This window comes from Pan troglodytes, chromosome 1 (assembly GCF_028858775.2).
Source record: "Pan troglodytes isolate AG18354 chromosome 1, NHGRI_mPanTro3-v2.0_pri, whole genome shotgun sequence".
Lineage (NCBI taxonomy): Eukaryota > Metazoa > Chordata > Mammalia > Primates > Hominidae > Pan > Pan troglodytes.
The window spans coordinates 18,146,056-18,167,671 of NC_072398.2; the positions used below are offsets into that span (position 1 = coordinate 18,146,056).

Here is a 21,616-nt window from a genome sequence, read left to right on the forward strand (position 1 = left end):
GGTTCAGAGGAGGTGGGGACAGAGATGGGGGTGAACCGGGAAGCTGGGGGTCGCGGGGGGCTTAGTGGGTTCGGAGCTAGGGAGTGGCACAGAAGGGTTCGTGACGGGGCTGGAGGTGAGTCGGGGGGTTAGAGGGTAGGCACGCGGAGTTGGAGATGAATTAGGGCGCTGGAGGGGCGCAGAGGGAGGAGGAGACCCGGGTGGAGGCGAGCCCGGCTGCTGGACGCGGACGCCACCCGGACCCGAGGCCCGCGCAGGGGCCTCGAGGAGAGTGGGCGGGGCCCGGGGGGGCGTGGCGCGGGAGGGGAAGTGGGCGGGGCACCGTCGGGAAGGGGGCGGGCCGGGGGAAAGCCTTGGTTCGCTGCAGCGGGGCAGGCGCGTGGCCGGGCCGCGGCGCGATGAGTGGGGCCCGGGCGGCGCCCGGGGCCGCGGGCAACGGCGCGGTCCGGGGGCTGCGGGTGGACGGGCTGCCCCCGCTGCCAAAGAGCTTGAGCGGGCTGCTGCACTCGGCGTCGGGCGGCGGCGCGTCTGGGGGCTGGCGGCACCTGGAGCGGCTGTACGCGCAGAAGTCGCGCATCCAGGACGAGCTGAGCCGCGGGGGCGCGGGCGGCGGCGGGGCCCGGGCGGCAGCGCTGCCCGCCAAGCCTCCCAACCTGGACGCCGCTCTGGCGCTGCTCCGCAAAGAGATGGTGAGTGGGGCTCCGCGAGCTGGGGCTCTTCCCGGCCGGGCTCGCCGTCCCGGGAAAGTTCGCGGGGACCGCGCTCTGTCCGGAAGTCCCCGCGCCCACCCGCCCTTTCGGGCTCCTCGGCCCCAGGCGCCGGCGCCGTCCTCCCAACGACCCCCATTTTTCTCGCGTGCTCCGTGCCCACGATTGGAACCCCCGCGGGAGAGCCCCGCGCGCAGAGGGCGGCTTTCTTATGCCCGGCGCCCTCAGTCCGGCCCCGCTGGCTCGGAAACCTGGGCGCCCGGAAGCGCTGTGCGGGGTTCGTGCCTGGCCTGGGGGCGGGGGCGGCCTTGTCACCTCTCCCCGAGTGAAACAGACCTTCCCGGTGGGGGAAAGGCTTTCACAGAGGCCCAACGGATTAACGCGATTGCGTTTTCCTACCACGAAGAGGACAACTTTTGTCCGCCGCCAGTGTAGACAGCAGATTGGAACAGCCCGGCCCCCTTCCCGGCGCCCCAGGCCGCCCGTCCGTGATCCGATTACCGCGGGATGGCCCCGGCGCACAGATGGCTGCGAAAGCAGACGCGCACCCCGGGCGAGGGAGGCGGCCGGGTCCCTCAGCCCTGCGAAGCTGATTGCCCAAACCCTCTTGAGAAAGGTGGGAGGTGGCTGTCCTCCCGGTCTGGGTGCTGTCCATGTGAGTTCTTCGCCTTGTGTCTAAGCTCCATACCATGGGCTCAGTGTTTCTCTGTGCTTGGGAAGTACATTAGCTGTTTGTGGACCAGAACACACATGATTTAGGGTGACGCTAAAAGTAGGACAAGGGCAGGGATTTAGGCAACAGCGAGTCTTTCCCCAGCTTTCTCGGCCAGGCGTAGGCCAGGCAAGAAGAAATCAAAAACTTTTCCTCTTTTCTACCATCTTACTGGCCCCCATCACCTCCTCCCAATCCCCTCGTTTTAAAAGCCTCCCTTTCCATTCACCTCGTCCAGGTTGTCTCCTTTCCCTATAGGTAAATTATTAAGAAATCTAACATTAGGAAAGCTGCCTTTTCCCAAAACTAAATTTGCCAAAAAATAAATTGTTATAGGAATCTTTTAAATATGTATCTAGTGCATTTAAGATATTGTTTAGAAAAATTCAGGGTATGCATACTTTTTTTTCAGGAGCATTATCTGTTCTGAAAACTAAGACTTAATTGAATTCAGAAAGCAGCCTTAACACTTTTAATCAAAGAGATATTGTCTTCCTACTCTGTAGCTGGCATTGAAGTGATTTCCAATTCTCACTGAAAAGATTTTCTAAGCTTCTTACAGAACCACTTAAATTCCAAGCCAACCGTTTTTAATTTATTAAAAAACATTCATTGACATAAGCATCACACAGCTGGTGAACTGCATTTTAATTAGATAAATCTACACGTAGTGTGTTTACAGTCTGAACTTGGACATAGCAGAACCACGGGGGTGAAGTAGGAAGATCATCTTTGATTATTTAAATTCCATACCTGAGCAAGAGATAGAAAAACCTCGGGGCCGCTCCTGTTGTGAAGCTGTGGTTTATAAACATGCTCTGGAGTCTTGCTATGGTGGCTTGGGAGTCAACGTGCCATTCCCAGAAGTATTTTTCCAGGTCCCTCCTGGTGTGACTGAAGCACAACCACATCCGTATAATTACGCCTTGGACCAGAGCTCTCTGTAAGCCTATCTGAAGCACAAGAAAAATAAACAGCCATCTTTGGTCTGCCTGGTATTTAGCTGAGATAAAGATAAGATATGGCTGCAGGCTTTGACAGGTTCCTTTCAAGAAATGTCACAAGGCCTTTAAAGTTGCCCAGAGAATCTTTCGGCTTTTTAATTGATTTACTGACTTGGGGCCATGGGGTCTGAGTGGACAACTCAAGCTGAGACTCCCTCTGGGGAGGCCTTGCAAAATAAGAACTGGGAGTTCATTCCTGAGATATCTGCAAAATAGTTTGTGTTGATCTGTTTAAATTGAAGGCCTGACGTCAAATCTATGGCAGGGGACATAACTAGGTGTCATGGTAGAATGTGATAAATGCCTTAAAGAATTTTTTTTTTTTTAAAGCAAGCATAGAAAGAGGGACAACTTCTAACAGGGACAGGGAGCAGGGTGGTGTGGAAGACCTCAGAAGGTGACAGAATTTCGAGAAGGGAAAGAGGCACCAGGAAGGTAGCTGCGGAGCTGGAACTGGGAGTGCACCAGTTTGAAATGTGAGCAAGAAGGGGCTGGGCAGGTGGACCGAGTGGACTCTGAGAAGCCTGAGTAGCAAGGATGGGCATTCAGCAGGAGAATGGTACTATCCCAGTTGGACTTTGAAGAAATGAATTCTACAGCAGGGTGCAGAAGGGAGAGCTGGACTTTGGAGGCTCAACAGGAAGATGAGAGGTGTTCATGGGAGAGGTGATGGAGTCCCCAGCAGGGTAGGGGGCTTGCTAATGTGAAACAAGACTCATATGGGCGACACTTTTCTGAAGCCGAAGCTGGAGGAATTACTGAGTCAAGGAAGATGATGAAAAGGGGATCAAAGATAACTTAAGCTTTTTCATGGAAAATATAGCCAAGCAAAAAATTAAAAATTACAGTGCCAGCACCTAGGTGCTGTTAGGTGCAATGTAAGTGCTTTCTATATAGTATCTTATTTAATTGTATAAATTCTCCATGAGATAGATACTCAGAGTCTGTTTTATATTAAAGAATTGGATGCTGAGAGTTGAACTCCCATAAGGTCACAGACCCTACCAGGTCTGTTTGGCTCCAAAGCCCTATTTAACCATTGCAGTCTGCTGTCTGTGCACACGCATGCACTCTCACACACACACACATACATACATACAACACATTGATCATATATATTTTGGTTTGCTTTTTGGGCTGCACATTGCAATTATTTTCCCAGTCAAGATATATTATAATGACTTCAGTGAGTGTGTAGTATACCACTGTATGGCAGTTAGCAAGGTTTTGAAGCTTAATAATCACTGGTAAAGTGGGGTTCATTGTGGCACTTGGGGAGTCAGGAGGAGTAGCTGCTTTAGGGAGGAAGGTAATTTGTCATCGCATCAGCTGAAGAGCATGTTAAACATTTCAGAATGTGGAGCTGGAAGCTGGAAGAGAGGTTTTGGTCTGGAGATAGCCAGTGGAAGAGGTGGTTGGAGCTGAGGGAGTAATACCGTCTCAATGGGAGGAGAGGCCATTCGGATGCCGAGGGTGGAGGCTGGGAGAGCTGGAGCCCAGGGCTGAGAAGGGTCTGTCTCATGACTGCTGATGCCCTCCTCTGCTTGCCTCTGCTTGGAGAGTTGTGGTTTCAGCTCCACGTTTCAACACTTCCTGTTCTAGTAACCTCTGTGAAATTCTGCACTACTCGTAAGTCCTTGTCCCCTCCCCAGAAGGGCCCATTTGGAAAGCTTCAAGGGTCACACAGATAGTTATTGCTCTACAGACCAAAAAAGTCCTTTTGAAAAAGTTGATGATGATGATTTTTACATCAGAGAATATCTTTAGATCACGTTTAAGAGATGATTCCTGGGTGTATGTTAGATAGCAAGTACTGTGGATGGTTTAAGGGTGAATAGGAAATATCTAGATGTTAAGGGGCTTATCACACCTGGTAGATGTGGGCATCTTTACAGAAAAAGAATTGCTTTAGTTTAGACTAGTTTTCATTTTTCATGACCAAAGACTCTATATTAGTAATAGAAACTTAGTCTGAACTAGCTTTTTCAAAAGGACATTCTTATAGACTGGATGTATACAGAGACAGACTAGAACTAGGGCTTATGGGGAATCCAGGAAGTCCACTGAGGTATTCTCTTCCTCTCCTCCTCTGTTTTGTTTTTTTCCTCCATTTTGGAACCTGGCCGCTAACAGTGGCCACCCTCAATTTTGGCCATGCTGCTTAGTTGCAGTTTGCAAATACTGTGGAAGGATGCCAGTTGGCCTAGCTTGGGTGGCCTGGCCAGCCTGGGCCAGCCAACAGTGACAAGGACAAGATTGTATTTTAATAAGATGGTGTGAGCATGTGGATGGAGTTGGACACTGGGGATTCTCTAAAGAAAGGACAGTTTGCAAAAATGGAGCAAGGGGTAAAGTAGTAGACATCTACTGCAGACCCCGTTCTATTTAAAAATACTTTGCCCTCAAGGGTCCCACAATTTTAAAGATTTTTTATCTGCTAAGCTGATGGCTAGCTTGGCTAACTAGATCTTGGTTGGCCTTTAAAATATTTGCATGTGGTTGAAGGATGTCCCTGACTGGGTGTCAGCTGGGACCCCTGGCACACACCAGTCCTTGCATAGATTTTTACATAGACTCCCCGTCCCAGCACCCGTGCGAGGTTAGATCATCAACCTTACAGGTAACCAGAAGTCACACTAGAGTGTAGAGACACAAAGACCGTCAGCCCTGGGGGCAGGAGATCTTTGAGGAGCAGCATCCCTGGGGATTCTTGGGTTCAGCTGCTCCCACAGTCAGCAGCAAGGTCTAGTAGCTTTGATTTGGAATCTCTTTGCCTCATTTTTTTCTTTAAACTATCAGTTATTTTGGTCTCCCACCTGTGCAGAGTGGGAAGTCATCCACACAGAACTTTTGAATTCCCAAATTGCAATGCTGTGTAAAGAATTGAACCTAAGGGAAAAAAAAGTTGAATTTGTGAAACTGGTAACAATTAGCCTTCCTACATTTTAGTTGAAACAACTAAATGCCTAATGAGCTTGTCCAGTGAACTGGATTCCAGCTCATTAGCTGGAATAGCTGACACCCCAGTGGAGTACAGTCCTTATCCTTTATGTGAAACCAGTGTCTTACAGAGGAAGTTTTAGTCTTTAAGAGGCTGTGATTGAGTCAGGCTATGAAGTGCCATTTAGAATAAGAGGATTCGCTCCTAGTGCAGCATTCTTGATTGGCATTGGTCAGAGGAGACTGGGGATGTCTAGCGGCCTTTAATACTGTCTGTTTTCACTAGTCTTTCCACTAGCATAGTCTAGCACAGCGATCCCCAAAGGATGGACTGCCAGCTCCAGAATCTCCTAGGCTGCTTGCCCAAATGCAGATTTCAGGGCCACATTCTATGCTTGTGGAATCAGTAGCTGGGAGAAGGAATCTGCCTTTTTTTTTTTTTTTTGAGACAGAGTTTCTATCTTGTTGCCCAGGCTGGAGTGCAGTGGCGCGATCTCGGCTCACTACAACCTCCACCTCCCGGGTTCAAGTGATTCTCCTGCCTCAGCCTCCTGAGTAGCTGGGATTACAGGCACGCGCCACCACGCCCGGCTCTTTTTGTATTTTTGGTAGAGATGGGGTTTCTCCATCTTGGTCAGGCTGGTCTCGAACTTCCGACCTCAGATGATCCGCCCGCTTCAGCCTCCCAAAGTGCTGGGATTACAGGCATGAGCCACTGTGCTCAGCAGGAATCTGCATTTTTAGCAAGCCGTTTAAGACTAGAGAAGCACATGAATCAAGGATCAAAAGCTCGAATTTGGTGTTAATAAACTATGTGATACAGTTCTGACAAGCCACTTCACTCTTTTGGGCTAAGATCTCTTATTGGGAAAATGAGAATTAAATGCCATAAAGGGTCCTTTTGGCCATGGCAGTATTCTTTACCCCTCATGCCTCTATGGTTCTTTCTGATGCCTACAGAAGAAGTTGGCTCTGTCATAACTTTTGGGCACACGTGCGGGGCCTGTCACCAAGCATATTGCTTGGGGTCCCCAAGGACACTTCACAGCTATACCTAGTTGCTCTGAATTCCTTGAATGCAAAGAATGGGAAGCAGAAAAGGAAGAAAGGTACAAGTTTGCTATTCTTGAGCTCAGTTCATCAAAAATTAGGCTGTCTACACCAGTTATTAAGATTTTCAGGCCACTGCTACCCTGTACTTGTCCCATCCCCATCCCAATGTCCACCCTATAAAAGCAAAAACTAAAAAAAGAATATATATTAGTTTGTGTGTATGAAAGCATGCCCGTGTCTTTGGTGTGGGGTGGGGGACAGTAAGGGCAGTGTGTGGGTCACTGCCTGGCTTCATTCACTTGATGCTATCTCCAAGTGAGGTTAGAGTTCTTCTCCCGAGATTTGAAGATATAAAGGATTAAAAGCAAAAATACCACTTTAAACTTTGCTCTATTACTGTACCTACCTGCAAAGTATATAAATTGATATTTTTCCTAACTCATAAATATCTTACAACACTTCTCATTTTTTTCCCTTTTGTTTAAAGGTAAGCATCTGTTCAATGTAAATGTAAAGGTGCCCCAATAATTGGCAGTGTGGGCACCTCTTCATTTGCAGATAGCCTCAAGTGAGCAATAGCCCTGGCATTTCTGTACCTTGCAGACAGTGGTGCCTCCCCTGCTCTGGGTCCTGTCTCACCGACATGGCTGTGGCCCCCTGAGGCCAGGTGGGCAAGGATGTTTAGGGAGGGTTCAAGAAGGGAACCACGCCCGGCTTGCAGTTCACTCCCACCAAGCTGCAGATGGAAGTTTCGCAGTTTCGCTCTGGGAATGCCTGCAGGAACTCCATGGAGACTTTAGACCCCACTTTGAAAAACCAAGCTTTTCATAATGCTGTGGAGGAAACCAGACAGACCCCAGACTCCATGCTCAGGAAGCGATCCCCGAGGCTGGCTGCTCAGATATTTGCCCCGCTTGCCAGTGTCATTCTCCATATGGAGCCCTGGCCTCCTGGCCGCCTTGGCCTTTGCCCACGCGTTCCTAATGTTTGGAAGTGATGATTAGACAGGAGTCATAAAGGCTGCTCACTACTTCCTGTGGCTCGTTCCCCACAGACACTTAACACAGATGGTCACCCTCTCCCAGGAACTCTGGAGACAGAAAAACCTTTAGCCTACTTTAGAAGTCTACAGAAATTCATTAAGACATGTGGCCTTTCCCGTTTTTGTGGGCACTCTCTGTTCACTTCCTTGATTGGCCCCGACAGCCATGAGCTGGCCTAGTTTTGCAGGTGTGCGCTTTCTGAGTCTCAAGGATTCGGGAGGGAGGCACCATCTTTGACCAGTGGAGGGATCTGGGGAGAAGGGAGGGCCTCTGTCCTCTGCCCAGGGCTCCCTAGTCACACGGTAATTGTTGGGGAATCCCAGGCCTGTCCCAGCCAGGAGAGCCTAGGCTGAGGAAGAAGATGACTGAGATGCACGTGAAAGCGAGTGTATTCTTAGGTGGGTGATTTGGTTAACCTAAATGGATTAATAAAGTTTCTCAGCTTTAATTTCTAATAAGGTAAATATTGACAGGTATAGCTCACATAAACAAAAGCTCTTTGGGACTCTCAATTGCAATTAAAATTGGATATAAAATATCCAAATTAAACGCTGCTAAAAGAGAAGTGGCAAGGTGTTTAACGTTACTTATAACCACGGATGTATACATTAAGACAATAAAGTATCATGTTGTACCTCCAAGACCGACAAAGGTAGAAAAGCATGATCGTGTCACAGTGAGGGTTTGGAGAAGTAAACCTTCTCATGCATTGCTGGGGGTAGGGGGTGGGGGCTGGCGGGGGGGCGGGGCGGGGCGGTGTAAAGTGCTGCAGGGTTTTTTTGAGCGCAGTTTGGTAATACCTCTGAAATTGAATATATGCCTGTCTTTTGACCCTGTGATTGCATTTTTTAAAAACTCTGAAATGGCTTTCTATTAAATAGCAAAGCAGAATTGCAATATAATTTTAAAATATGCGTAAGTTAGGTCACAAAAGGGATGTAAAATGTTTGCAGTATGACTGTTAAATCTTCATACAGCTAAAGCCAATTATTGACTCTTTCTTATACCAATACAGACATAAAATTATTTTGTGATGAAAAGTAGTCCAAATTGAATCACTTTATTGGTAAACGTCTTTCTTCCCATTACATTTTCCCATTGCTTTGGACTTGAGGCCCGGGGTTGGGGAGGATTGGAAAGGCGCCGTGGGCATTCTTCTCTCCTTGTCCTCTTTGTCCCCCACAATTTCATATTCACAAGTGTACCTTACAGAAGCATCCACACAAGTGGATAATGGCACTTATACATGGATGTGTATTGCAGGATTTTTTATAATAGTGATAGAATACTGTACAATTGTTGAAAAGAATATGGTAACTATATATGTATATAGAAAGATGTTCACAGTGTAAAGTTACAAAACAGTACTTACCTAACTTTGTGTATGTGGTAACAGTAGAGAAAAAACAATATGAGTGTGCATAGTGCTTTGAGGAATATATGCTAAACTACTACAAGTGGATATCTGAAGAACCACAGTTTCAAAGTGTGGTCTGGGGACCTCTAGGGGCCCCTGAGATTCTTTCAGAGGGTCCATAATTATATGATGGTGATATTGACAAATGTGACTTTTTGGTTATTATATAAGAAAATGTACCAACATTTGGAAGATCCTGCATAATTTATTGAATCAATTTTCCACTTTTTTCATATGACTGTGCTTGATATTAAAAGATCCATTCAAAGTGCAAGACTGATGGGTTTTAATGTAATAGAGTGTGAACATTTCATTGGTATAGTTCCAAATTCCACACTAAACAGCAGTCAACTAAAGGGTGGTAGCAAAGAGGAATATCCACAATTGTCTGAAAAGGCTACTGAAATACTCCTTCATTTCCCAGTTATACAGTTGTGTGAGGCCAGATTTTCTTCATTTACTTCAACCAAAACAGCATGTCACAAAGGACCAAATGCAGAACCAGATAAGCCAGATAGTTAAAAAGATTTATGAAAATGTTATTTGTGTTAACATGAAATAGGTTTATTATTATTATTATTATTATTATTATTATTGAGACAGAGTCTCACTCTGTTGCCCAGGCTGGAGTGCAATGGCAAGATCTTGGCTCACTGTGGTCTCTGCCTCCCAGGGTCAGGTGATCCTCCCACCTCAGCCTCCTGAGTAGCTGGGGCCACAGGCAAATGCCGCCACACCCAGCTGATTTTTATATTTTTTGTGGAGATAGAGTTTTGCCATGTTGTCCAGGCTGGTCTCGAACTCTCGGGCTCAAGCGCTCCACCTGTCTTGTCCTCCCACAGTGCTGGAATTACAGGTGTAAGTTACCACGCCTGGCTGGTGACTTCTAAATTTTCTCAGTTTTAATTTCTAGTAATGTAAATATTGATAGGTATAACCCACATAAACCAAAGCTCTTTGGGACCTTCAATAATTTTTTAGAGTGTTTGGAGACCAAAACATTTGAAGTCTGCTATTTTATAACAGGGAATTAAGGAGAACTGGTTCGTATGATTAAGAACCATTTGAATTTATAATACAATTAGAGTGTTTATTTTTATAATCAGAAAAAAAATAAAAGAATGTACAAAGACATTTCTTAAAGAAAATGGTCAATTGCTTTTCTTCATCTATATCCAGGACAGAACAAGAGGAAATGGGCTTAGTTTGTATGAATGTTAGTTTAGGTTAGAGATAAACAAGAATGTCCTTCTGAGAATTGTTAAATTGCAGAACAGTCTCTGTGTCAGTGTGGATGCCCTCACTTGTAAGTTAGCAGAAAATCCAATTCAAACAGCTTTACCTGGTAGAGGAGTTTCCTGGAAAGTATAGAGGTGGGATGTGCTTTGGGTTTAATGGGGGTTAATCTGGGGGCACAGTCATGCAACCCGGTTTATCTTCTGTCTCTGAATCCTGATGGCGCTTTAGAGTCTAGTCCTCAGCTTGGCAGGTCTAAAATATTAACAGGAGATGAAGCTGACCAAATGACACGAGTATGTTTCCGCCCATGGGAGGAGAAGGCTACATAGGAGACCACGTCATCAGAAGCCGTTTAGTGAGCACAGAGCTGGAACCCACCAGGGAGCTGAGAGTCCTTCAAGGGTGTTTCTGTCAAGCTTGGGTAGCTGAGCTCATAGCCCGTCTCCAACTGCATCAACACTGATGAAGTCTCTCTTCAGCTTTTTCTAAACACTATGCAGGGCAGCATCCTTCAGTCAACACATCCTTCATCAGAAATCAGGTTATAATCGATTAGATCTCTGCTTTCTTCAATTACAGTCCAGGCCTGTGGATATAAACTAGACACTGTGATTAGATTTGGGGCATTTACCAAGTCTTTAAAATAAATTTGTGAGCCATCTGTATATACTTACTCATTCATTGTGTTTTTTAAAGATAACTGTGAAAGTTTTCTCATTGTTAATACATTTTCACAATAGAAAACTTAGAAAATTCAGAAAAGCCAGGAATAAAAATGGCCTGTGATCCAAGCAGGTTGCTATACCACTGCTGAGACTGGGGTCTCTCTCTTCATCTTCCCTGTACAGGCAGTGCAGGGTGATGGTCAAAGCACCCATTTCAGAGTCCTGCAGACCTGGTCACCTCCCCACTCTGCCACTGACTAGGTGGCCTTAGGCAAGGGCCTTTGTCATTCTCTTTTTTTTTTCTTTTTTTTGAGACAGGGTCTTGCTCTGTTGCCCAGATTGGAGTGCAGTGGTGCGATCACAGCGCACTGCAGCCTCAACCTCCTGGGCTCAAGTGAACCTCCCACCTCAGCCTCCCAAGTAGCTGGGACCACAGGCACGTACCACCACACCCAGCCAATTTTAAAAATATTTTTGTAGAAATGAGGGTCTCGTCATCTTGCCCAGGCTGGCCTGGAACTCCTGGGCTCAAGCAGATCCTCCTGCCTCAGCCTCCCAAAGTGCTGGGATTACAGGCGTGAGCCTGTAATCTGCAAATGGCAGTTTTTTAATTTCTAAAAAAATCTTAACATTTTTCATGATGTTTTGGTTTAAATCAACACAAATTTCCTTTTAAAGGTTCCTCTCGTCTTTTAAGCCTTGTTTCCTAGTGGTCATGTTTCTATTGTCCTTGCTTTAAGTTAGGAAGAACTCTCTCCCCCATGCAGCCTCCAGAGATACTCAGAGACTTTCAGTGACTTAACACCCAGCTGGGAGCCACCGCCCTGTCTGGAGTGTATTTGTATGTGGAGCCTACTGTTTTGAAAATCCCAAGTGAAAGGAAGCAGTTTCAAGGGTGGTTTGGGCTTGTTTGGCCCCATTGTTGGGAATGCTGTGGCTCTCGGGGCCACCTGTGTGTGTTGCGGGAGGGGTGGAGGGGAGCTCTGGGCATGGGAGAAGAGGAGTGAATGATCAGGAAGGAAGCAGGAAGCCTGCGCAGAGAGCGGAAGGACCTGTGCTTGCAGTTTACAGCCATGGAAGCTGCTGATTGTTCTTGAATTTAAAGTGGAGAATAAGGGACCACAAATTGCAGGGTTTGAGCATTCCATGCTTTTCTTAAATGAGCCTGTCTGCATTTTCAAAACGTGTGCTTTCAAAAGAGAGCTGTATTTTCTGAATCCAGCTGTGAATGTGGAGACCAGCCGTCCTCCAAGGGCATGCGAGAACACACCGTTGAGATCCAGGCTGCTTCTGCTCGGAGAGTGGCTTGCTCGGCGGCTCCCCAACCACTCTTTTTTCTGGAAGGGTGAGAAGTTCTTGTTCATGGTGACTTAACCATGTCTTGGAATCAAGTCCTTTTGGATGGTTGCTCTCTCCCCTTCCTGCATCCAAGACCCACATACCTTCAGTGTAGAGAGACTGACCACCAGATCTGCCCTCTAAAGAGCGCTCCTGGAGGAAACTTGGTTGGGTGTCTTTGGCCCTCGATGTGATGGGAGGCACGCGGGGACTCAGTGGTCTGATGCTTCCCACAGGGACACCTTGTGTACAGGGCACTCGGCGGCTGCCCGTTCAGTCTGCACCTCTGTGACTGCCCGAGGGATGCAGCCGGAGGGTCTGTGGGTGCCAGCACCACCCCACTGCCAGGCCACTTCTGCGGCTACGTGTTCTCTGGGAGGGTGAGATCTCTGCAGCCAGGCGTTTTCACTGATTCACCAAATATCTGCCTGTCTGCTCTGTGAGTTTCTGGGCTGGGTGCTGAGAGATCCAAAAGGGAAATGGTGTTTGCCTTCATGGAGCTTGTCCTGTGTCAGGAGAGAGAAGACCTGTATGCACACCGATAATATAGAGAGTAGTAAATGTCCTAAGACAGGTGGAGACAGCGAGGGCAAAGGATGAACACTGGCTGAACCAATCACAGTCTGAAGAGTGGAGGGAATCAGGTACAGGGCGGGTGGTCGAGGAGCATTCACAGATGCAGTGGGGATGAGGGTGTCATGGGGGACAGTCGGGGCTGTGCAGGTTGGGAGTCAAGGGCGTAAGCCTGAAGAACAGTCAGACCAGATGGTGGAGTGCTGCCTACGGATCTTCCACCTCCCTCTAGAAAATGTAAGTGTTGCTGTTTAAACAGTCACAGCTGAGGAAGAGGGGCCCGGGCTAGGAAGTCTGGTTTACTGTGCAGTGACTTACCTCATGTCCTCCGAGCTGATTTAGAGGATTTCTGGTAAATCAGGAAGTTTAGTCTGGTGCCTGAAGACAGTGGCATTGAGAGGCTGGGAGGTGTGTAGGCGTGTGTGTGCGTGTGCATATGTATGTGTGTTCGTCTAATCCTTGTTAAATCCGTCTGAACTTTTGCCATGTGTCGGGTTGTGTAATAGGTGTGTGCGGGGCTGCGCTGTATTCCTAGGCGGGTCAGGATTCCTTTCTAGGCCAGTGTTCCACCTGATGACAAGGCAGCTTTGTGAGTCATCTGGGTGCTACAGTGCAGAAGTGTTCAGGGAGAGATCCTCTTTGCTTCCGACTCCCTGCCGGGTGCATCCCCTCGGTGGGCCTGGGAATACCTTGGAAATGGCACTGTCGGGAGAAAAGCATGGAGCCACGTGTCTGGCTGGAATGGGGTCATGGGGAGTCAGAGCCTTTGAAACCTAGAAGCGTTCAGGCTCCTGTGTTTACCTGGGCCGACCTCAAACCATCCCAGGAAGGAGAAAAGCAGACCTGCTCAGATACCAGGGTGCCCACTGCTACTTAGGTGTTTTTCCATTATTCATTCCTGGGGTAAGAAATCAAGTCTTGGGTTTACCCACCCTACTGGTGTCAGAGGGACTCAGCAGGAGAGTAGATCTAGGATTCCAGATGAACTTCTTCCATGATTTTTGAGCACATACTATGTGACCCTGAGAGGGCGTGGCTTTCTCGATTAAAGTTAATATTTCTTTTATGAAATCCTAGCAAAGATAGGGACGTCAGAGCTGGCCGAGTCAGACTCCTGGGGGCATGTTGATGGCATCCAGATGCAATTCTGCAGAGGAATCCTGGAAAACAGGAGTAAGTCTAGAGGAAAGGCCACGGGTGTTAGTGGACGAGAGGTCATAATGAAAATAGGGGAAGGGCCTGAGATATTTAGCTTGGAGAGAAGAACACAGGTTTGGTTTTTGTTTTAGGGCATGGGGTGGTGGAAAGTAAATGACCTTCAGATTAAAGGGTAGTAGTTAGGAGAGAGTTAAATTAGATCTGTTTGGATGCCCAGCTGTCACACCCAGCATCAAGGGCTCTGTGGGGCCTCCAGGCTGGGAGGCTTTGACTTTGTATAAAATAATCGTATTGGTTTGGAGAGGAGTGCAGTGGTTTGGCAGGTCCTCCTTTTGGGGTTTGAGGTAAGATATCCCAAGTCCTTTCCTATTTGAGAGTTTCCCTTCCTCATGAGGCAGTGTCACTGGCACATTGTCACCCTGCCTGACTATGCTGGCTGTCTTCTGAGCGAAGGTGACCATCTGGTTCCTTCTCATGTACCACCTCAGTGCTGGATTGGGAGAGGAGCGGGAGGAACACAGTGGGACAGGGCGCTTCTGTTTTCAGAGCCTGGCTGTACCTGCTGCTCCTTCCTGAGGTGAGTCTGCCCACTAGCAGAGTGAAAAAGAAACCATGGAAATAATAACAATGAGAATAGAGGCTATTGATTTTTTTTTTTTTTTTTTTTTTTTTTTAGGAGCTGAGCAATTTATCCATGGTTTCTCAGCTGGTGAGTGGCGGAGCCAAGATCTGAACCCAGGCAGGGAGGTAGGCAGGTTCCAGAGCCTGCACTTTTAATTCTGTGCTCTTCTGCTTGGCTGGCCTAAAATTCCAGGCTTACACGATAATAAATATAAGTGGCCCAGGAAAATCAGAAAGATATTTGTGTCAAGATCACTGGTTCTTTGCTGGAACTGAGCATCAGCATCATCTGGGTACTTGTTGTATTATTTATTTATTTTTTCAATAGAAAATTCCTAAACAGACTGACTTTTCTTTCCCTCCTTCTCTCCCTTCCTTCCTTTCTTCCTTCTTTCTTTCCCTGTCTCTCCTTTTTTTAATAGAAAATTCCCAAACTATGGATAATTTTTAAAACACAAATGCCAGATATGCTGTTTCCCTCCCTCTTGACAGACACACATCCTTTCGAACTCTAATCAAGGAAAAGAGCAAGCAGTGGTGTCTGCCTTAGGGTGTGGTGGCCTGGGCATCTCTTAAGTTGCCCATTGCTTGCCTATTCAAGGTATGCTTTTGAGATGCCATTGAATAAAGTTTGCTCCTGAGTACAGCACTGGAAACTGTCTGTCTTTCGCTTGCAGTTCATTTAGGACAGAGAAGCAACAGTTTATATAGGGTCACAAAGCGTTTGAGCTAACCATAGATGAGCGAGCCCAAATCCCCCATTTTATAGGCTGGCAGAGGGTCGGGACCTCAACCAAGCCACAGAGGACGGCAAAGCTGGGCCTGGAGACCACGCTCCCGACCTGCAGCCGAGGTCTCTTCCTAAGAAAGTTTAGAAATTCTGGTGTCAAGAGTAGTTGTGGTGGCCGGGCACGGTGGCTCACGCCTGTAACCCCAGCACTTTGGGAGGCCGAAGCGGGTGGATCACAAGGTCAGAAGATCAAGACCATCCTGGCTAACACGGTGAAACCCCGTCTCTACTAAAAATACAAAAAATTAGCCGGACGTAGTGGCGGGCGCCTGTAGTCCCAGCTACTTGGGAGACTGAGGCAGGAGAATGGGGTGAACCCGGGAGGCAGAGCTTGCAGTGAGCCGAGATTACACCACTGCACTCCAGCCTGGGCAACAGAGCAAGACTCCGTCTCAAAAAAAAAAAAAAAAATAAAAGAGTAGTTGTGGTAACAACAGAACCCACCTCTCTATCTGGAAGTCTTCTTGAGCGTCTTAGCAAAAGATGCTCTGTAGGCTGGGCACAGTGGCTCACACCTGTAATACCAGCACTTTGGGAGGCCAAGGCAAATCACTTGAGCCCAGGAGTTTGAGACCAGCCTGGGCAAGATGGCAAGACCCCATCTCTACAAAGAATTTCTTTAAAAAATTAGCCAGGCATGGTGGTATGCACCTGTAGTCCCAGAAGCATGGGAGGTTGAGGCAGGAGGATCCCTTGAGCCCACGAGCTTGAGGTGGCAGTGAGCTATGATCGTACCACCGCACTCCAGCGTGGGTGACAAAGCAAGACTCCATCTCTAAATGTGTGCATGTGTGTGTGCATGCAATGTAATAAAACATAGTTCTGATTTTTATGGTCTATTCAGGCAATAGTAGAGAGACAGCCAGTGTTCACTTGGCAATTTAGAGTAGTTGGAGGGTATGAAGAGTAAACCTGGAATTTACCACCCCATCTATTTACAAGATGATCACTTTTTACCAGGCCTCAGCTTCCTTTTGTGAAAGCCGTACTATCTTATGTGGAAAATCTTATTGCTAGGTAAACGAGTCATTTCGGTAATTATAAAATCTGTAAATCCTCTGACACTTTCTGTGTGCTTTTCTACGTGCGCGTATCCATGCATCTTTTTTTTTTTTTTGGTTCAAATTAATGGTTTTATTTGCATCTTTAATACTAGCAGAGGAGTCCAAAGCAGACTGATATCCATGGATATAGTTTAAATGTAACAAAGAAAGAGTTGAACTATGTACATTGAAAAAAGGAAAGACATTTTTTCATACCAACCTTTCCCTAGTTTGCAGTTTCTGAATAGTAGAAACAAAACACATTTTTAAATCTTTTTATCAGTTTAATTTAGGACGAAGTACACAACTTTTATAATTAACCACTGAAGTTGTCTTCAAGGATAAAACTTAAAGAAATTTTAAAATGGGTGTTACCATATTTTATTAGTGGACTGACTCCAAGGTTGCCTTGCTCCAAGTCTGGGCATTGTGACATTCCTGTGATGCCCAGAAGAAAGTTAATGGCAATGATGTCCAGTCAGGGGGCAGACACGCTACACATCACAATGATGGGAGCTGAGGATTCTGCCCACTTCAACTCCAAGTAGAAAATTATTATTTTCATTCAAACTAACTGGAAGTGAGCCAAACAGTTAAAAAGTCAGAATGAAGAATAAAACAATTTTCTTTTCACATAGAGGAGGGACACTCCTTCAGCCCCGTCTAAAGTGAATTCTGTGCTGAGTCCCTTCTCCTTCAGAAGGGTAAACTGAAGGTCAATTATTGCTAACAAAGCCAGAAGTGGCCCCTTTCCCACCCTGAAGATGTTTCACACGAAAAGCCCATTTGTTTGGCTTGAAGCCCTCTGAGGAAGGAGGGCAGCGGAAGAGGAGGCATGCTGGCACTGTAAGGCCTCTCTCGTTAGCCACCGCCAGGCCCTGTGCTGTCAGGGGCAGCTTGGGCCACTTTGCTGCCCCTGAGCGAACCTGAGGCTCCCACATACCTGTGGAGTGAAGGAGAGGTTGTCCTCTGGGCCCCTGTTTCACCAGTCATAACCTATGGAGCAGTCAAAGGCCCAAAGCATCCAAGCCCAGTGGCCAGGGAGCTTCTGAAATAAACGGCACGGGGTTGGGAAGGATGAGAAAGCCAAGTCAGGTGGGCCAGGTTCTCCGAACATGGGGCAACAGTGACCTGGGCAAAAGGCTGGAACTGAGCGGCTGATAAGGCCACAATTACTGCCACCACCTCTCAGTATCTACACGGGGGCAGATGTTAGGCAGTGGGAACTGAGGACTGGAGGGCGTGTGGCAAACACCGGATGGATTTTATCAGAAAAGAGAGGACACCCAAACATGTGCCTGTCCTATTTATCTTGCATGTCCTGTGCCAGGTGAAGGACGCTGGAGCATGGGTAAGGTTCCTGAGAACAACTGGTGGGCAGAAACGGGTTGGGATGGGCACTGCTCCACAGGCAACATTAAGCCTCTGAGGGGGACACTAATAGTGCTACATCTGGTGGGCTGCTGAAAAGTAGGTAACGAATGGCCTTTATTGCACTTTTTCATTCTTAGGAAACGGGATTGCCCTGCAGAGTTTCTCTTGATTTGCAGAAATCACTGCAGATCAATGATAAGGTGCAGGCAGAATCACGGGTGACCTCTGACTCTCAAGGGAAGAAGTCCAGTGATTGGTCTTTCCAGGGCTCAAGGGGCCACTCTTGCACCTGGGATCCTCGAGCTGGGTGGACCGGGTCTGGCTTGGTCAATGTGTGGCAGGCAGATTGGTCGACCGGCAGACACTTGGGACAAAAGGTGGTGTGCCTGGGAAAGCTGGGGCAAACTTTCCAAACGGAAAATTTCTTGGCAAATGTGCAGGTTCTGCAACCAGACTGGAACCACGATTCCCAGTGTGCCTGACTCCCTTTCTCTCACTCTAGAACTGGACCACCCCAGAGGAACAGAGATGGCCTGGGAAGGCCCTGGGTCCAGTGCCATAGCATCAAACTGGAGATAACAAAAGGAAGGGGTTGGAAACAAAAGAGCAGTTTACGTATCAGACGTGGGTTTCAAAACAGTCTTTTTGAGCTCAGGAAAATGGAGGCAGATACCACTGGAGAACCTGATTGTCTGTCCATCCATCTCTCCTGGGCGTCTCTGAATACTTCATATATAAATGGAGAGGTACTGTTTGTGGTTGATCTTTTTCCTACAAGTTGGGCAAGTATTAGCGTTCTTCAGGGAATCACGGAGGCACTGGCTACAGAAGACATGGCCACATTCTGTGGAAACGATGAGACGTCTATTCTGCATGATCTCTGAATATCTGTCCATGCAGATAGGACAACCGACAGTACCGGAGGGCCTGAGGCCTGTAGCGCCCTCATCCCTGGCGTTTCTGGAAGTGTGGGTAGTCACATACACGTCTCTGTCCCTGGACAACAACTCATCGTCACTGCTCACCACGCAGCTGTCAGCATGGTCCTGGGGCAGCCTCCTAGCATTCCTCCTTGGTCTTCTTCTTTTGTCAACAATCACAACAGAGTCATTGTGAGTCAGATCAACCACCACAGGCTCTAAAGATTCACAAGTGAGGTCCACAATTTCATCTCCGGCAGTTTCCACGAGTTCTATGGGTTCTGCTTCCAAGGAAATCTCAGGGGTGGAGGTTGCTTCCCGTGTTCGCTTCTGGGCTTGTCTAGAATTTATTGCTCCACCTCGATGCTTTCTTGTACTCATTGTGCTCTTTGGTGCCTTTCGTTTCCTAACAGAAAAGGAAGTGATCTATACCAAGGTTTGCAGGGAAGTCGAATGTTCTCAACCTTTCGTGCCCTCTGGTTAATCATCTGGCTTGCAAAAGAATTTGGATCGGGACAGATTTCCAGTATTTTAAAGTCCTGGAGCTAGTTAGGTCTGCAGGCGCCGCCACCGGCGCACTCCAGAGAAGAAGCTCCTTCTCCAGCCGCCCAGGAGAGCTGTACCCATGCATCTTTAGTGCTTTACCCCGGGAGGCATTAGAATCCTGTTTATTGAGTGGATTGATATTGAATTGCCCTAATAGCTCCATAAGAGAAATTATTGTTTCATTTTGCCATCAACCAAGGCACGGAGATGAAGGTGATAAATACCTTGCTCAGGGGCCAAGAAGCCGAAGGCAGGTCCCCTGGTGTCTTCTTGAGTTTCTTCCCGTTGCCATTCAGAGCAGGGTCTGTGGAACAGCAGCATAGCACGGAATCACCGTAGGGGCTTGGTGGAAGCACAGCCATCCAGTGGCCCCAGACCCACTGAATCAGAGTCTGCTTGTTGAACAAGATCCCCGGGTGGTTCTCATGCACTTTAAAGGTTAAGAGGCGCCGATGCTGGTCTATGCTGCATTTCCAAGAGGCTTAACTGTTCTCTCTTTGGTATTGGTGTAAACGATGCATTTCCTGTTCTGACTGTGACCGTGCTCTTTTGTCTGGGATGGGTGGTGGGGGAGGGAGGAACTGGAAGATAAACAAGTATATGACTTTTATAAATGTTCTGTGTTCTTTTGCTGCTTGTTTTTGTGGGGCTAGTTTTCAGGAGGAACTGTAGAGCCCTTCATCTTCCAGGGCTTCCTCATATTCAGTCAGTTACTCTGGGGAGGGATCCCAGAACCATCTGGGATAAGGCTGACCCTGCCTGGAGGAGAGGGAGGCAGTGTAACCTCTCACCACTGAACAGCACAGAGGTGGGTGCTCCAGGGGGATGTCACATTGGCCAGCTGCTGTCACTGGCAAAGGGCATTCTGTTGCCCCTGGGAGTTGAGAATGACTGCATCAGTCAGATCCTAACGCAGTAGCAGGGAAGGCCAATGTGGGTCTTCTCCGAGTCTGATTGGGAGAGGAAATGACACACTCGTTTCTTGGCGTCCAAAGTGAAAGCAGGTGGGGCCACTAGAATATGCAGTGCTGTCGCTTCATCAGGCATACTCAGGAGCGCCAGGGTAAATTCTGCAGGCTGCCCTGGTTGCCCCACAGATGCGATCCTCCCTGGACTCATTGAGTAACGTCTGAGGTATGGGCATAACACAATTAAGGTGTTCTCAAAGCTGGAAATCCAAAGCATCCGAGTGATGCTCTGAATCATTCGCCGTGTGGAAGGAATGTGCTGGCAGGCGCAGATTGCCGGCTGAGTGTTACACTGAAATTAAACTCAAGTGCTGACTTCTTGTTTTTTACCTCCCCACCCGTTCCCTCAAGGTTGGTCTCCGCCAGCTGGACATGTCCTTGCTCTGCCAACTGTACAGCCTCTACGAGTCGATTCAGGAGTACAAGGGGGCATGCCAGGCAGCCTCCAGCCCAGACTGCACTTACGCTCTGGAGAACGGCTTCTTCGATGAAGAGGAGGAATATTTCCAGGAGCAGAACTCCCTGCACGACAGGAGGGACCGAGGCCCTCCTCGGGACTTGTCACTGCCTGTCTCCTCCCTCTCCAGCAGCGACTGGATTCTGGAGTCCATCTAGAGGGTCTTGGGAGGGATGTGACTGTTGGGAAGCCCTTCCTACTGGACACGCTGTCATCATTTGCTGCTTCTCTTGCAAGAAAGCACCTCCATTGTGGACGGTCCTCGGGCACAGGGGATGAGCGCTACCAGTTTCATTTGTAGGCAGGGAGTTCTCCGCGGATGCATGGTGGCAGTCTGCTTTGATGGCAGCAGTTTCTGCTTAGGTGACCTAGAGGTCCTCAGCAGTATCCTCCACACCTATTTATTGAGGTGCACCTGCTGGGGATTCATAATGAGAATATAACAAGAGGATCTCGGTGAAAGGCCTTAGTGGGTGTTCTGTGTGAGGTGGCTTGTAGCTAGCTACTTCCTTACAGATGGTAGAGTATTCCAATCCTCTTTGTGTTAGGGTTCTTGCTTCCAGTTTGGGATGTATTAAAACCACCATTTCACTGCTTCCCTTCCTCAATATGCTCTGCAGCTTTTCTTGCTGTTTAAACCTCTCGCCTCAGCTTTATTTATTTGTAAGCTGCATTACTAACTGCCCAGTGATTCGGTGAAAGCTTTTTACTGAAAAAGTTAACATTTCTAGTCATCCCAATCAACTGGCTTTTTTCAACCAAAATTTTTTTTTTTTTTTTTTTTTTTTTTTTTTTTGAGACGGAGTCTCGCTCTGTCGCCTGGGCTGGAGTGCAGTGGCGCGATCTCGGCTCACTGCAAGCTCCGCCTCCCGGGTTCACGCCATTCTCCTGCCTCAGCCTCCCGAGTAGCTGGGACTACAGGCGCCCGCCACCACGCCCGGCTAATTTTTTGTATTTTTAGTAGAGACGGGGTTTCACCGTGTTAGCCAGCATGGTCTCGATCTCCTGACCTCGTGATCCGCCCGCCTCGGCCTCCCAAAGTGCTGGG

At 47.9% G+C, this 21,616-nt stretch overlaps 2 protein-coding genes and 1 non-coding gene across 3 annotated transcripts; 2 read left to right on the forward strand and 1 right to left on the reverse strand.

Annotated features, from left to right (window-relative positions):
- Nucleotides 1-360: 360 nt before the first annotated feature.
- Nucleotides 361-21,323, forward strand: FAM89A (family with sequence similarity 89 member A). Its single transcript, NM_001244663.4, has 2 exons — nt 361-689; nt 20,463-21,323. Exons 1-2 carry the CDS (start codon nt 399-401, stop codon nt 20,724-20,726), a joined length of 555 nt encoding a protein of 184 aa, NP_001231592.1. The 5' UTR covers nt 361-398; the 3' UTR covers nt 20,727-21,323.
- Nucleotides 18,376-19,056, reverse strand: LOC129136167 (E3 ubiquitin-protein ligase RNF4-like). The gene has a single exon (XM_063790677.1). The coding sequence runs from the start codon at nt 18,976-18,978 to the stop codon at nt 18,406-18,408; it is 573 nt and encodes a 190-aa protein (XP_063646747.1). The 5' UTR covers nt 18,979-19,056; the 3' UTR covers nt 18,376-18,405.
- On the forward strand, nt 20,665-20,760 carry MIR1182 (microRNA mir-1182). Its single transcript, NR_035566.1, has one exon. It is a non-coding gene; the product is annotated as a microRNA mir-1182 (primary transcript).
- Nucleotides 21,324-21,616: the final 293 nt, after the last annotated feature.

What these genes read in the sequence shown, in the direction of transcription:
- FAM89A (NM_001244663.4), top strand. Translation starts at nt 399, where the DNA reads ATGAGTGGGGCCCGGGCGGCGCCCGGGGCCGCGGGCAACGGCGCGGTC. An exon ending in CGCTGCTCCGCAAAGAGATG is followed by an intron (nt 690 to 20,462) that starts GTGAGTGGGGCT and finishes CGTTCCCTCAAG; the next exon opens with GTTGGTCTCCGCCAGCTGGA.
- LOC129136167 (XM_063790677.1), bottom strand. Translation starts at nt 18,978, where the DNA reads ATGAGTACAAGAAAGCATCGAGGTGGAGCAATAAATTCTAGACAAGCC.